General features: G+C 38.6%; 1 protein-coding gene across 1 annotated transcript; it reads left to right on the top strand.

The window, feature by feature from the left end:
- The first annotated feature begins 1676 nt into the window (after positions 1–1676).
- Positions 1677–16293, top strand: ndufa2 (NADH:ubiquinone oxidoreductase subunit A2). Its single transcript, XM_079835246.1, has 3 exons — positions 1677–1810; positions 15934–16040; positions 16128–16293. The coding sequence occupies exons 1-3, from the start codon at positions 1707–1709 to the stop codon at positions 16217–16219; spliced, it is 303 nt and encodes a 100-aa protein (XP_079691372.1). The 5' UTR covers positions 1677–1706; the 3' UTR covers positions 16220–16293.
- The last annotated feature ends 1257 nt before the right edge of the window (positions 16294–17550 follow it).

Below are 17550 nucleotides of genomic sequence, written 5' to 3'. Positions count from 1 at the left end.
TGTGTGTGCAAATAAATACATAAATAAATATATAAATCCACATATTCCTCCATAAATAAATATATAGATAATTAAATCCAGAAAATTATATATGTGTGTGTGTGTGTGTGTGTGTGTGTGTGTGTGTGTGTGTGTGTGTGTGTGTGTGTGTGTGTGTGTGTGTGTGTGTGTGTGTGTGTGTGTGTGTGTGTGTGTGTGTGTGTGTGTGTGTGTGTGCGTGTGTGTGTGCAAATAAATACATAAATAAATATATACATCCAAATATTCCTGCATAAATAAATATATAGATAATTAAATCGACAATTCTACATTTTTTATTTTATTTTCTCCAACATTCATTTTATTTATTTAAAGGTGCAGTGTGTAAGTTTTAGTGGCATCTAGTGGTGAGGTTGTGAATTACAATCGCTCACCCCTCCCTTTCGAAGCAAATAGAGAAGCTACGGTGGCCCACACAGGACAAAAATGTTGTCGTCGGAGACAACAGCGAGCAGCTAGCGCTCTGTAGAGAATTTTGTCCATTTAGGGCCACCGTAGAAACATGGCGGCACAAAATGGCGGCTTCACTGTAAGGGGATCCGCGGTGTGTGTAGATAGAAACGGCTCATTCTAACGTAATAAAAAAATAACGGTACATTTTGTAAGGTCTTTATACACCACTGAAAACATAGTTATTTATATTATATTGCATTTCTGTCAATAGATCCTCATAAATACTATACACTGCACCTTTAAATCATCATTTCCATGCACATTTAATTATTTATTTATTGTTTTTTGCAGGTTTAATCGAACATACATACATAACAGGCTAACATAAGTTAAAGGGTTAGTTCACCCAAAAATGAAAATTCTGTCATTAATTACTTCCCCTCATGTCGTTCGACACCCGTCAGACCTCCGTTCATCTTCAGACACAAATGAAGATATTTTAGTGTAAATCTTATGGCTCTGAAAGGCCTCCATTGGCTCAATGCACTTTACACTCTCAAGACCCTTAAAAGGCAATAAAGACGTCGTTACAAAGTCCATCTCACTACAGTGGTTCTACAATAACTTTATGGAGTGACGAGAATAGTTTTTGTGCGCAAAAAACCCCTAAATAACGACTTATATAGTGATGACGATTTCAAAACACGGCATCATGAAGCTTCGAAGCGTTATGAATCAGTGAGTCGATTCATGATTCAGATCGCGTGTCAAACTGCTGACTTTGGCGATTCAAACCGCTGAATCGACTCACTGAATCATAACGCTTCGAAGCTTCATGATGCAGAGTTTTGAAATCGTCATCACTATATAAGTCGTTATTTAGGGTTTTTTTGCGCACAAAAACTATTCTTGCCGATTCATAAAGTTATTGTAGAACCACTGTAGTGAGATGGACTTTGTAACGACGTCTTTAGTGTCTTTTAAGGGTCTTGAGAGTGTAAAGTGTGCCAATGGAGGCCTTTCTGAGCCATCAGATTTACACTAAAATATCTTCATTTGTGTTCCGAAAATCAACGGAGGTCTGACGGGTGTCGAACGACATGAGGGTAAGTAATTAATGACAGAATTTTCATTTTTGGGTGAACTAACCCTTTAATATTTTGTAAGAAAAATGTACTTACAACACCCAGTTCGGTAGGTGTCAGTAATGCGGATGAGGCTGGTTTTACACAGCAGAAGAAGAAGAAGACTTCCGGTTGTTGAAGGTGACAGTCATGGCGGCGGCAGTGGTTCGTGGAATCGGCTCAAATCTGTCGAAGAATCTGCGGGAGATCCGCCTGCAGTTGTGCCAGATATCAGCGGCCAGCCAGGGAACCAGGTGCAGTCCTGCCCGCTTTACTGTCCGATGCTTCTGTTAGCGAGGGACTGTCCTTTAAACGCTGTGCGGGTCACTGCACAAATACTGTCTGAAGTCCTGAAGTGAGCTCTACGACAAAACGATCAGCTTTTATAGTCAAACACTGTTAGTAGCATAGATTTGGCTATGTATATATAACATTAAGACTTTTAAATGTGTTTGAAAGAAGTCTCTTTTGCACAACAAGGCTGTTTTTATTTGCTCCAAAAATACTGTAAAAACAATAATATTGTGAAGTATTATTACACCTTAAAATAGCTATTTTCAGTTTTTTATGTATATATTTTAAAATGCAAAGTAGTCCTGCTATCAAAGCTGAATTTCCAGCATCATTACTCCAGTCTTAATACTTCAGAAATCATTCTAATATGAGGATTTGATGCTGTATTATTAAGCGTCAGTGGTTCTTTTTCTTTTTTATCAATGTTGTAAACCGTTTTTTCATGCTTAATATTTTCGTGGAAACTGTGAGACATTATTGTCTGGATTCTTTGATGAATAGAAAGGTAAAACAAACAGCATTTGTTTAAAATAGCATCAATCATCATATCTGAATGATTTCTGAAGGATCATGTGACTCTGAAGACTGGAGTAATGATGCTGAACATTAAGCTTTGCCATCATAGAAATATATCACATTTTAAAATGTATTAAAACAGAAATTCTTTTTTTAATTTGTTATAATATTACTACATTTTTAATCAAATAAATACAGCCTTGCTGAGCAGAAGAGACTTCTTTCAAAAACATTATAAATCTTAATGTTTCCAAACTTTATATGTATATGAACTTTGGTAGATTTACAAAATTAAAGACGACATGTATCAATTGTAAAACCCTAGAACAAAAAATGTTATTCCACGAATAACACCATTTTTTTTATTAGAGTTCATAAAAATATTCTCATAACTCGGATTCTTTGTCTCTGATATTCTGAGGATAAACAAAGCCAGTTTTCTTCTTTTTTTAAAGGCTATTACAAAGAACAGATTTTACACACAAGGAAAACTGATAGCTTGGCCCATAATATGCAAAGTGTCGGAGGGAAGCATCTCCTGATTTCTGGAGACGATCAATTCTGTTTAGTCTCAGGGACTTTATCATAGTGTTTAATATGTGAGCTGTTGTAATGGGGAATTAAAGCACGTCTCACTGGAACCTGCTAGCCTGGCTCCGCCCTCCTACGTACTTCCACTCAATTTTCATTTTCCTTCAGTTCGCCGTCTGGGACTGCGGTATTATACTGCGTTCACCCCAAACGCAAACAGAGCGTCAAAATCACGTCTAGTTTGGCGCTTGAACTTTGAAACCATTTGCGCGTCCACAGCGAAATAGACGCATATTCAAGGCGCTCCAGGAGAAATAAGTCATAAAACACCACTCTGCCTCTTTTTATTTTCATTAAAATATATATTAAACATTAATAGCCACACAAATGTGGTCCAGGCAACTCCTACATTATCTTCACTGCATGTATATTTAAATATTCTAAAAAATAAAGTTATGAAACTTCTCTTTGCCCTCAGTCAAAACGATTTGGCAGACAACAAATGATGATTCATGAGAGCAAAGATCGGCCGTTAGATCTACACAAGACGAACCACTACAGTGAATAGTTTAGTGAGTCTTAACCTCATTTTGTGACACAATAGTAGCATTTTTAAATTATGCGGGGTTTCTCATCACGTCACTTCATTACGTGACAGTAGCGAGCAGGCTCCTGATTGGTTAACGCGGCGTGAATTGACGGCACATTTTTCACATTTTTCAACTCGGGCGTCAGATGCGAATCCGCTTCAAACTTGTGAATGCACAAAAAGCACCACTTCACGTATCGCGCAAGACGCTCCATTCGCGTTGATTTTGCGGCATTCGCGCAAACAAGGAGGAATCGCATCCATCTCGCCGCAGGACCTCCAGACGCGCGTCAACGAGCCTTTCCATTGACTTAAAGGGTTAGTTCACCCAAAAATGAAAATTCTGTCATTAATTTCTCACCCTCATGTCGTTGGACACCCGTCAGACCTCCGTTCATCTTCAGACACAAATGAAGATATTTTAGTGTAAATCTGATGCTCTGAAAGGCCTCCATTGGCTCAATGCACTTTACACTCTCAAGACCCTTAAAAGGTACTAAAGACGTCGTTACAAAGTCCATCTCACTACAGTGACTCTACAATAACTTTATGAATCGGCGAGAATAATTTTTGTGCGCAAAAAAACCCTGGACTTTGTAACGACGTCTTTAGTGCCTTTTAAGGGTCTTGAGAGTGAACTGTGCCAATGGAGGCCTTTCAAAGTCATCTTTAACATGGAAATCACTCGCTCCTGATGCTCTATTCGCGCTTGGTGTGAACGCAGCATTAGGTTTTCTCAGAACAAATTTTAACCGGTCCACTCAGTGAACAGAGGGCGTGGCTGAGAGCGATGGCGTTGATGTTGTGCGCTAGTTTGAGTTGTAGTTCAGTAATGGCGGAGGAGAAAAGATGCGAGCGAAGCCGTTCATTCCCGTTGTGGCAGCGCTGCCGAATATCCAGAAGTTAAAGCCGGAGCGAGAACAAGCTTTGCTGAGTTTTGTTGGTGGCCATGATGTTGTGTCCCAGGAAAAGTTTGATCTTCCAGCTCGTTCCGTTAGTGGTGAAGGAGTTATTCGGATGGTAATTGTTTCTCGTGCGGTTGGAAGGTATTGTGATCATTTACAGGGGCTAGTCAGGGATTTTATTGCCGTCCGTCTCCCACCACCCGCGTAAAAACCCCGGCCGAATGACCGACAGCTTTAGACAAACACCAGGTCATGTGGTCATTTAACTGCTGTCCGAATCCACATCTCTGAGTATTCAAGACTATATCCCTTCAAAATTCACTGTTTATGTCCTTTTTGACCCCTGCAGAGCACCGTACGGCTGCGCTTCGCTGTCATTTGGATGCATTTCTAGACTTGTATTTCTTTAAATGCTGGCGAGTGTTTACAAGAGCAATATATTTCATCACCGCGGCTCAACAAATGAAAAGAAGAAAAGCACGTAAACATTTGAATTGGGCCGTTATTTACAGCAGCATTTATTCTTATCAAACCAAGCATATGATATTTTATTTACAGCACAATCATGTTATGGACCACGTGAGCAGCCGTTCCCGATCACAAAACTCTCCACTGTGAATAAATCACAATCTGAATGCACAAGGTTTAGGTTTGATCACTGAGGTGCTGCACAATCTGCAGTTATTTTTACAGATTTCCATGTGAGAAACAGAGGCAAACGGCGCATGACATACGTCACGACCAAACGTTAGCGATTATGGCAGATCCAGAGCGCCTCTGGGCAGATCCAATAGTTTTAAACTTCAACAGAGTTCCCGCCTTCAGGGAAGTGAACGCTTGTCAATGGAGAGCGGCCAGACTCTCTGAACAAATGAAATGTGTGAGAGTCTGGTAGGACCAGGCTAGTATTTTTGCCTCTTATCTTGAATTTTGGGTGCATTAAAAATGCATTTTAATTTAATGCGTGCACTGTAAATGCGCAAACACACTACTCTAACCAGTGTTGGGGGGAACGCATTACAAGTAACTTGAGTTACGTAATAATATTACTTTTTCCAAGTAACTAGTAAAGTAATGCATTGCTTTTCAAATTTGCAACACAATATCTGAGTTACTTTTTCACATTAATTTGACTGACAGCTCTCCTGTCCTCATGTTGAGAATAGTGTGTGTGTGTGTGTGTGTGTGTGTGTGTGTGTGTGTGTGTGTGTGTGTGTGTGTGTGTGTGTGTGTGTGTGTGTGTGTGTGTGTGTGTGTGTGTGTGTGTGTGTGTGTGTGTGTGTGTGTGTGTGTGTGTGTGTGTGTGTGTGTGTGTGTGTGTGTGTGTGTGTGTGTGTGTGTGTGTGTGTGTGTGTGTGTGTGTGTGTGTGTGTGTGTGTGTGTGTGTGTGTAAAACATGATGGTTATTGTAGTTCTAGACTAAATGTGAGCATTTATTTATCTCACTTGCACAATAAAGATTCTGTACTCCTGAAAATGAATAAAATCAGTCAAATGCAAAATCAGAGTATTAGCAAACCTCCAATAATGAAATGTTAAATAAAACAACTATTTTTATGAATAATCTACCTTTTATATTTAATTTACCAATGTCTTGCTGCTGACCTTTGATGGTGAAAATTACTAGATTTTTAGTTTTTTATTGGTAAAACTTTTTTCTCCTGCGTCCTATTCTCCATTATCCAGAGCTGCGCCCTCTTCTGTTCATGTTTGAATTAGCATTTTTACCTCAGCCTTGGGCTTATTATTTCAATTTTGGCATGAAGAGGTCTTTACCATTGCACAAAAATATAACTTTTTTTTGTTATAAACAGAAACAAGTCCAGCCCAGGTGAGAAAAAGTAACGCAAAAGTAACGTAACGCATTACTTTTCTTAAAAAGTAACTAAGTAACTCAATTAGTTACTTTTTAAGGGAGTAACGCAATATTGTAATACATTACTTTTCAAAGTAACTTTCCCCAACACTGACTCTAACCTACTAGACTACATCACGTAGTGTATGTGCACACTCTCTAGGTGTGTTTTTGTAAAGTGAGGGATGTACTTAATCTTGTCATGTCGTATTTCGCAAAACAACAATTATGATATTATCGTAGACGATATTGCATTATATTTTTTTTTTTTTTTTCGACTTCTCGGGTACTTTTGGGGCACTTAACATGCTCGAAAACTCTTGAAACTTCGCACAGGCGTCGGAATGCGCGGCCATCAGAGCCGGGCTGAAGCTGGTACCCGGGCGTGGCAGGGGGGCTCGACAGCGCCCCCTTAAGTGGGGTCTGAAAACTTGGTCCATATATCAAACACACTTGCACGTACATGTATGAAACTCGGTACACATATAGACCTCATCGGGCCAAACAACTTTCGTGCTCATAGTTATGCGTCAGCCCAACAGGAAGTGAGCTATAATCGGTTGTTCGGAAAACCCATGCTCTGGAATTTAATATACTCCTCCGAGGCCATTGTTTCGATCATCGCCAAACTCGGTCAGCATGAAGAGAACATATCCAGGATGCTAAATTGCGAGCGGATTTTTGATATCTCAAATGGTGTGGCCGTGGCGAAGCAACGAATTTATGGCGAGAAAAGGGAAACAGGAAGTGTGTTATAACTTGTGCAAACATTGACTGATTTGGATGAAACTTCAGCTGTGTGTTTGTTGTAAGAGGCCGATCACATGGATATGACTTTTGTGAGTCAAAGTTATAGCGCCACCAACTGGCAGCAGGAAGTGTGTCACTTTCAAAAATGCTTTGAATCACCATCTTATTTTCACCCCATTTACTTCAAACTTCATCAGTATAATGTGAAAACATGAGAGATAGAGACGTATGAAATGGATTCCTGAAATTTCAAATACTGTTGCCATGGCAACGTGTCAAAGTTTAATAATCTTTTGGCTGTTCTGAGGCTCTTAGCATGCTTGAAATTGCTTGAAACTGCTTGAAACTCAACACACACATCAGAGATGTCAGTCAGTACACATGGACAAAGCCTCAGAAACGGGCGGGGATGAGGGGCTCTCTAGCGCCACCTTTTGACAAAAGTGAAGGGCTTCGTTTCATCTACAATCACCAAACTCAGTATATATATTGACCTCATCGAGCCGGACAACTTTCTAATTTACAGTCATTAGCTCCGACCAACAGGAAGTCAGATATTTTGGTTTGAAGGTAAATTTTTGGTTAAATCGGGGTCTGAGTTTTTACGTTCTCCTCGTAGGCGTTTTATTCAATCTCCACCAAACTCGGTCAACATGAAACAAAGATACTGAAGATGCTAAAATGTGAACGGATATTGGATATCTCAAACGGTGTTTCCATGGCGAGGGATTAAATAAGGACAAAAAAGGGGAACAGAAATTCTCTGTCTGCTGCTCTCCCCTCAATGAACACAAGATGGCAGCATTGTATTAGTTTTGAAGCAGGATAAAAAAAAAACTTGTTTCTCTCTCTCTCTCTCTCTCTCTCTCTCTCTCTCTTGTTTGTGATTTATGAGGACACAAATTTGTATAATGACATGGGTATTACACTGGTATTACAACGTGTATGTGTGTGTGTTTAAAAACATACTAAAACAATGTTTTATTAAAATGTAACCAAATAGCTTTAAAATAATCATACTATTTTTCAGATCAATATATTTATTTTATTTAATATATTTCTTCTGAATATTTATTCTCTGTCTGCCCTCCCCTCACTAAAGGGTGGCAGTGTTGTGTTATTTTTTAAACTCTCTTTCTGTGTGTGTGTGTGTGTGTGTGTGTGTGTGTGTGTGTGTGTGTGTGTGTGTGTGTGTGTGTGTGTGTGTGTGTGTGTGTGTGTGTGTGTGTGTGTGTGTGTGTGTGTGTGTGTGTGTGTGTGTGTGTGTGTGTGTGTGTGTGTGTGTGTGTGTGTGTGTGTAGGCCCGTCGCGACAAGGCAGGCAAACCAAGCAATTGCTTGGGGCCTCGAGCTGGCCTGGGGCCCCAAGACAGCGACAGGTTAAGAATAAAATGAAACGACAAACTGTGTGAGCGCCCCATTGATAGTCAATGCAGTAAAGTGCAATGACACTGCTATCGGGATCCCCCTTAAGGGGCCCCTCTCAGAAGTCGCTGACAGCAGCCAGCCAACCACGCGATCTCTGCTGCGGCAAAATACAAAATCTTCGGATTTTAAGCGGAATTTTATGCTTCAGGAAGCCAGAAAAGAAAATAGAGAAAGGAAGAGGAGGATAAGAAAAAACAAGATAGTGGTATGTGATAAATTACACTGGATAAAATAGCTCTACTTGTCTTGTACAAAAAAAGTGTAAGTTTGCAGCAGGTAGGCTAGCAAAAATATGTTTATGTTAGCTATCGTTACCTGCCTGACGGCAAATGCTGCTTGTAACGAACAGTTAGTGCAACTTTTTTTTCGAAAAGACGGAATGACATGAGATTGCTATAGCTTTGTAATAGGTTTTGATGAAAGTGGCATAGCATGCTCTACTAACTATTATTTATGCTATGCATAAATAACCTGGAATAGTTAATATAGCATGCTATATTAACAATTATTATAAACATTATTTAACCAGAAAGAGGCAGAGGAACATGATTTTTTTCATAGCTTATCTTAATGTGCTAGTGTCGGGATATATACGGTAGTAGACAGTTTATGCAAATATGACATTATTTTTATGAGTTACCAATAGATCTTGAACAATTACTTTATTCTGTGGCAATTTTTACACTGTTACATTTTGAAGTACAGTATCAGGACAACCCACATGTTTGACTGGTACTGTTTACATGTTTTACTGGTACTGCCCACGTTTTACTGGTACTGTTTATTAACTATTTAACAAGGTATTATAGTCATCGGTTGCAACTTTATAATAACCATCCAGATAATGTTTATAGACAGTTTACAAAACAACTAGTAACCCTTAAGTATTCCCAAAGTGTTAGGAATATCTGGTCCGTCTATCTATGTAAAAGTAATGTTTATAGATGTTTAAAAAATGGTTACTTAAAGGTTTAAAAAAAAATTAATGATACAGTGGTGTTTTTTGCAAATGTTTTCAAATTTTATGCACAGTATATGCAACAACAGTATTTGCACTGTAAACCTTTTTATTAATATAAAGTGTAGGTGAACTTAAACTGTATGGCTATGCTGGTATGCTGGTATGCTGTGTGTGTGTGTGTGTGTGTGTGTGTGTGTGTGTGTGTGTGTGTGTGTGTGTGTGTGTGTGTGTGTGTGTGTGTGTGTCAGTGTCCTATCTGTGTGGATGCGTCTCATGTCAGCTAATCAAGGGACACTGACACACACACACACACACACACACACACACACACACACACACACACACACACACACACACACACACACACACACACACACACACACTCGACGCATAGATAGACTCGCGTCAGTTTCCTGCTCACATCGAGTTCTCTTTTGCTCTTGAACAAACAATAACACAGAGGATTGTGAGTATTCTCATATTCGAGTCTTAAATTAGTTAAATAACGTCTTAAATGAACTTAAAGAGTTGTGAGGAAATGAGATGCGCGGGACAGCGCGTGAGATCCACGGCTGTTCTTAAAGTGACAGGAGCACTGATGATGCCTGTCATTAATGTTCATCAAAGAACAACGGGAACAGAGAAAATTGTAGCTTTAATGATGATTCATCTATATTTAATTTATTATTTATGCAGTTAAGGAAGGTTTGATAACTATTACATTTCTGTATAACAGGGAAGGCCATGGGTAAATATAACATTTATTATTTTGGTGATTTAGGTAAAATGGTTTAAAAAAAACACAGCAGAACCACAGCGCATCTGATATGACTGGCATAACGCTGGCGAAGTTAGGGACCGTCTGCAAAGTTACATACAACATTGAAACGTGTATAACGTTACCAAACTTCACTAGCATTTAAAGAGAATGACAGTCATAAAACTGACTGTAAAGTGTTCATCTAGGTGTCAGGTATGATGCACACATTTTGATATTTAATAAAATAAACTGTCAAATCATATGGAAATATGGATATGCATTATTTCACTTGGATACTGTTTGGGCTCTAACACAAAATATGCTTGATTTAAATGCATCGTAGCTGAACACTGATGAGAATATTTATTGAGAATATATTTACAGAGATAATATTAGGTATTATATTTACGACAAATTATTATTATTTATGCGTTATGCGTTGCTATTGACGACGGCCATTAAGTAAAGAAATCCCACAGAATCTAGCTTAAAAAAGTGCTTAGAGCTGCTTTAGTTATTTGTTGTTTGTTTAATTTCAAATATAAAACTTGTTGAAATGTTTTAAGTGTGTGCATCTGTTCTTTTTGAACACTTTCATCTTGTTTGAACAAAACCGTGATAATATTGATAACCGTGATAATTTGGGTCACTATAATCGTGATGTTAAATTTCCATACCGTTTCATCCCTACTTTAGTGTGAATAAGTAAAAAAGAACTACAAACACCTTGAATTAAATACTGGCCTTCTGGACTTACAAAATTTTGAGCAGGAAAATATAACTTTTATTTATTTTATCCTATGATATTAAAATTAATCTAGATTTAAATTACATCATGGGTGTGGCTTGTGGTGATAGTGGCACCAGTTGCTGCGGTAAATGTGGCATATTCGAGCGATTCTAAAATATTCTCCTGTTTAAATGTATATTGCCTGCCGTGCACAGTTAAGCTGATGCCACCGGCGTGGCGGTGCCACCGGCTTGGGCCCGTCATCGCTGCTCGCAGCTTTAATTATTATTATTATTATTATTATTATTATTTTATCGACTTCTCGGGCACTTTTGGGGCCCTTACCATGCTCAAAAACTCTTGAAACTTTGCACACACATCGGAATGCGCGGCCATCAGAGCCGGGCTGAAGCTGGTACCCGGGCGTGGCAGGGGGGCTCGACAGCGCCCCCTAAAGTGGGGTCTGAAAACTTGGTCTATATATCAAACACACTTGCACGTACATGTATGAAACTCGGTACACATATAGACCTCATCGGGCCAAACAACTTTCGTGCTCTAAGTTACGTGTCAGCCCAACAGGAAGTGAGCTAATATGGGTTGTTCTGAAAACACATGCTCTGGAATTTAATATACTCCTCCGAGGCCATTGTTTCAATCAGTGCCAAACTCGGTCAGCATGAAGTCAAGACACAGAGGATGCTAAATTGCGAACGGATTTTTGATATCTTAAACGGTTTGGCCGTGGCGAAGCAACGAATTTATGGCGAGAAAAGGTAAACAGGAAGTGTGTAATAACTTGTGCAAACATTGACTGATTTGGATGAAACTTCAGCTGTGTGTTCGTTGTAAGAGGCCGATCACATGGATATGACTTTTGTGAGTCAAAGTTATAGCGCCACCAACTGGCAGCAGGAAGTGTCACTTTCAAAAATGCTTTGAATCACCATCTTATTTTCACACGATTGACTTCAAACTTCATCAGTATAATGTGAAAACATGACAGATAGAGACATATGAATGAATTCCTGATATTTCAAATAATGCTGCCATGGCAACATGTCAAAGTTTAATAATGTTTTTGACTGTTTGTGTGCCCTCCCCTCTATCACCAAAAGGGGGCAGTGTTGTATTATTTTTGAAACTCCCTTTCTCTCTCTCTCTCTCTCTGTGCTTGCTTATGTGATTTATGAGGACACAAATGTGTATGATGACATGGCTATTGGTATTACAACGTAGTGGTTAATGTGGACATGAACTATGACACTATATCACTACAGAACTCATTTTCTAAATCACATTTGAGTTACAATTCTTATCATCTGACAGCCGTGATTTCATGTACTCATTCAGACAGAACTCTTTTTTTAAAACAGAGGAGTGTGAGTGTGTTTTCTATACATGTGCTTTACAGAAGGTCATGTGCTGTGTTTGCAAAGATCACTTTTGACACATTTGTCTTTAAATTCATTATTTACTGACATAGTTCAAATTTATTTTTTAAAAAAATTCACATTATTTTCTACAAGTGTCTGTTTATAAGTGTCTTTTTTTCACAGAAAGTTTTTGTTTGAACGTGAATATTTGTATAATTCAGGGTCTGAGTTTTTACGTTCTCCTCGTAGGTGATTTATTCAATCTCCACCAAACTCGGTCAACGTGAAACGGAAGCTTAACGCATTAAAAATATTTAACGCAAATAACACAGCGTCCGTTTTTATATCCATTTTTGCTTAGCGTTACATGATCACGCTCCTATTCATGTACATGCTTCCAAGCGCGACAAGACACAAGAGAGCGCGCTGTATGCCAGTGTCCTGTCTGTGTGTGTGTTAGTGTCCTGTCTGTGTGTGTGTGTGTGTGTGTGTGTGTGTGTGTGTGTGTGTCCTGTCTGTGTGTGTGTGTATGTGTATGTGTGTGTGTCAGTGTCCTATCTGTGTGGATGCGTCTCATGTCAGCTATTCAAGGGACACTGACACACACACACACACACACACACACACACACACACTCCATGCATAGATAGACTCGCGTCAGTTTCCTGCTCACATCGAGTTCTCTTTTGCCTAGGGTTGCCAACTCTCACGCATTTGGCGTGACACTCACGCTTTCAGGCTCTGTCTCACGCTCTCACGCTGCCCAACTTAATCTCACGCCAAATTGCCAAACCTGCTTTTGATATTAAACAATGTCTAAGCTTTTACATTTTTTAAAGTTTTAATGCGAAATTCAAACAATAAATAGCGTTTTGGCGCTAATATGGCATAACAGTTAAAGCCAGAGTGTTGAAAAACCATTCGGAGTTGCGACATGCTCTATCATCTCCCGGCGGCGCGCGCAGTCGTGCTTCACAGAAATCTCAATACTTCTAGCGCTGTGTCAATACATTTGAATGGCTTGATACACAACAGCTCCACTTTACAGGGGTTTGCAGCAAGTTTTGGTAAACAGTACAGCATAGTGTGCATTGATTATTACATCAACCATACAGGATCGTTTTATAATGGAGAGTAATGCAACAATGTTAACATTAATGTTAATGTTTTTTATTGTACTTAGCCTTCAGGTATTCCATACTAATTGGTCATACTCATACTAATTGATGGTCAAATGTGACCATACACCTTAACTATTTTTCAATTAAATAAATGTTCTATATTTTAGTTCAATAATATTTATTGAATATTTTGAGGAGATCTTTTGGTACTAAATACTAGTTGTGCAATATTTATTGTCAATAATGACCACTTAAAATATTTTTCTTCTAATATTTGTATTATTTATATTACAATTAGTATAGTAATAAGGTTAAATTAGAGAATTATTTTTCAAAGAGGCAAATTAGAGTCATTTTGTGGAGTCAGCCTGTCATTAATGTTCATCAAAGAACAACGGGAACAGAGAAAATTGTAGCTTTAATGATGATTCATCTATATTTCATTTATTATTTATACAGTTAAGGAAGGTTTGATAACTATTACATTTCTGTATAACAGGGAAGGCCATGGGTAAATATAACATTTATTATTTTCATTTATTATTTATTTATTCCATTTATTATCATTTATTATTACTATACTCTCCTTGAAGTTTACTTCCCGCTACTTTTTCCCTCTTCCTCCCAACCGCGCGGCTGCAACTGTCTTCTTCTTCTTCGATAGTAGCCTAAGCCAGTGTTTCCCAACCTTTTTTCAGTCATTTTATCATACGTTACGCTAGGGGTGTAACGGTACAGATTGCTCACGGTTCGGTTTGTATCACGGTTTAAGGTTCACCGTTTCGGTACGGTTCAGTATTTGCTATGTTCAGGGAAAAAAGGACTACTGTCAAATAAAACAAAAGAAAATAATAAGAACAAATCATTTAAATACAAGCAGCAGCACAAATAAATACTATTGAGCAAAGATACTAATAAAATAAACTATGCTTTTCAGGTTTTTCAGGTACGTCTAACATTAGTTTTCAGGTAGGCCTACAGAAATTGATCAAATGTAAAATAACATTGCATATATGACTGTATAAATTAAAGATTAATCCTATTAAACTTACAAAAGTTATTCAATCAAGAGCAGTGAGTGATGCCCTTGTCTTTTGTTTGACATTAAACAGACAGCAGTAAAGGCTACTGCCCCTTTAAGACCTCGGATATGCGTTGTCTTTTCTGGACTGTATAAAGCTTACTTAAGCCATATACAGACTATGTCTGCTAGAATACTCATCAATATGTTGACATACTTTTTGCGTGAGTTTGTCCATTCAAGAGCAAGACTTGAAAGAGAACTCAATATTTGCGCGCTGAGAGACGTGTGCGCGCTCTCGGATGAGTGCACGGAAAATTTTCTCACAGTGCGCGCGACTTCTCATTCGCGTCTTCTGGCACTAAACCAGATAGTTGCGTGTTCTGAGTTAACACAATCAGAACGTAAAAATACGGGATATTTTACGGGAAAATACTAAAACGGGAAGACAGCGGGAAAAGAGCTAAAATACGTGAGAAACCCGGAAAAAACGGGAGGGTTGACAGCTATGGTGTGTGTGTGTGTGTGTGTGCGATATGTAGGCTTAGGGGTAGTGTAGGGGGATAGAATGTACAGTTTCCACAGTATACAAACCATTAAGTCTATGGAATGCCATCTGCCTGTCTTTCCCCTTCCCCCTCTCTATCTGTGTGTGTGTGTGGGGAGGGGGGGGGTCTCTCTCTCTCACCCTGTGAGTTTGTGTGTGTGCCTTTCTCTCAGTCCTTCCCCTCCCCCTCACTCTCACTCTATCATTGTGTGTGTGTGTGTGTGTGTGTGTGTGTGTGTGTGTGTGTGTGTGACTTTCTCTCTTGATCATAATTTAACCCTTTCATATAGGCTATCACAAATAACTATCACTTGAAATAAAAACGTCATGTGATGTGTTTGCCAAGATCACGTATGATGCACATGTCTTTAAATTAATTATTTACTGATATAATATAAATGTATTAAAACATAAATTTCACATGATTTTATAAAAGTGGCTATTTATAATAAACTTCCATAAAATGTAGACACGCATCTTACTCTTACCTGACACTGATATTAAAATCATCTTTGCAGTTTCTGTGATTTGGCTCCATTTATACATTTTTTATTAAAAAAATTTTATTGGACCACCCATATTGAAATTAAAGCATGTTTTATGGTGCATAAGATTGGTGCACAAATGGTAGCTAAGGTAGCTCAAAAACACATGAAGAGAAGTGTTAGAATAAAACAACATCAGCATTCGAATGGTATTCTGAACTCATTCCAATTTGACCTTTGACATAATCTGACATGAAATTCTTATAAATTTAATTGATCTCATAGATGTGGCTGTTGTGGTTTGTGGTCATAGCAGTACCAACTGCTGCAGTTAATGTGGTGAATTCAGATGACTTTGACATAGTCCTTTTATGTTTTCCCATTTTAAATGCCTATTGCCTGCCGTGCACAGTTAAACTGATGCCACCGGGGTGGCGGTGCCACCGGCTTGGGCCCGTCATCGCTGCTCGCAGCTTTAATTATGGTTTGTTTCTGTTGTGTTGTTTTAGGGATTTTATTGAGCAGCATTATGTGACATTAAAGAAGGCCAACCCTGAGTTTCCCATCCTGATCCGAGAGTGCTCTGGAGTTCAGCCCATGCTGTGGGGTCGATATGGTAAGAAAACACTCGAGAAAAAAACATAACTAAAGCATATTCATACAAATGACCATATCAACAATGAAACCTCTCTCTCTGCCTTAGGTTTGGGTAAAGAACACAGTGTTTCACTGGACAACATGAATGCCGACCAAGTGGCCAAAGCTCTTGAAACAGTAGTAAATGCAAAAGCTTAAGGAAGCCTCCTAATGTAAAATGTTGTAAATGTTATTTGTGTCACAAATGGAAAATAAATGTATATTCTAAAGTCCTTGAATTGTTTTTTTCCCCCAATAATCTATTAATGAGAATTCATTGTTCATGCTAGCCTTAAGATGCGTTTTTGTATATATGTATCTATGTATATATCTATGACCGCACCAGTATTTTGACCTTATTCGCAGGAAGTTATGGCGGTCTGGAGAGCTGATGACATTCATACATACCGTAATTAGTTACTTTTTAAAGGAGTAACTCCATATTGTAATGCATTACTTTTTAAAGTAACTTTCCCCAACACTGGGGATAACCAGTGGGCGTGGCTTTGGGAGTGGCCTCATTGGGCAGCCAAGCAAATGCATTCTGGGAGTTGTTGTCTTTCATCCACATGAGACAAAAATACACGTCTTTTCTCAGTCTAGAAGGCTCCAAATTCAAAAATAATTTCACATTTCTACTACATAAATGACCCAGTTTAAATACACATTCATCTTCCCAGCGCTGAAGTGCCCCTTTAATTACAAAACACTCAATTTATCATTTTTGTTGTTTTAAACACGATGCGTAATTGATGTCAAACCCTATAAAAGATGGCTGTGACAAATGTTGGACGCAATTATTTCCTTGGACCCAACCTACATCCAATTCCCTTACTGAAATCCTCAACAAGCCGAAATAAAGTGTGGCTTTTATGCTATCGCCAGATTCCAAAACATAATTGGAGCCATAGACTTCACCCACATTGCCAGAAAAGCACCATCAACCAACGAATGGAATGATGTAAAAAGAAAAAGGTTTTCATTCTGTTTTTGTGCAAATCATTTGTGATGCAAATTTGTTGTTGTTAAACATTGTTGCGCAACTCACTCTGTGTTTGTGAAGATCCTCTTCTTTGCCATTATATGCCATATATGGTTTATTGGAGGCGTTTCCGAATACTGATGAACGTGAACGAGCATGGTACTTACGCACAAGTATCCCATGGGATATATCAACAATGATTGCTTACTCATGTGCGTAGGAACTGTGTGCACGTTTGATAAATACGGATTTTCTTGTACTTAAAGGGATAGTTCACTCAAAAATGAAATGATTTACTCGCCCTCAAGTCATCCGAGGTGTAAATGACATTCTTCTTTCAGACTAATAAAATCTGCGTTATATATGAAAATTCCAGGCTAATCCAAGCTTTATAATAGCAGTAATAGTTGCTCTGTTTTTGAAGTCCATAAAAAGTGCATCTGTCTGTCAAATAACGTGCTCTACGCGGCTCTGGGGTGTTAATAAAGGCCTTCTGAAGCGAATCAAT

Source organism: Gobio gobio, assembly GCF_949357685.1.
Source record: "Gobio gobio genome assembly, chromosome: 14".
Classification (NCBI taxonomy): domain Eukaryota; kingdom Metazoa; phylum Chordata; class Actinopteri; order Cypriniformes; family Gobionidae; genus Gobio; species Gobio gobio.
The sequence above is the reverse complement of the archived record's forward strand: the minus strand, read 5'-3'. Positions and strand labels throughout refer to the sequence as shown.

Excerpts from the sequence above, each read along its gene's own strand:
- ndufa2 (XM_079835246.1), top strand. The coding sequence starts at position 1,707 with ATGGCGGCGGCAGTGGTTCGTGGAATCGGCTCAAATCTGTCGAAGAAT. Across the intron at positions 1,811-15,933 it reads GCGGCCAGCCAGGGAACCAG|GGATTTTATTGAGCAGCATT; the intron begins GTGCAGTCCTGC and ends GTGTTGTTTTAG. Across the intron at positions 16,041-16,127 it reads CATGCTGTGGGGTCGATATG|GTTTGGGTAAAGAACACAGT; the intron begins GTAAGAAAACAC and ends TCTCTGCCTTAG.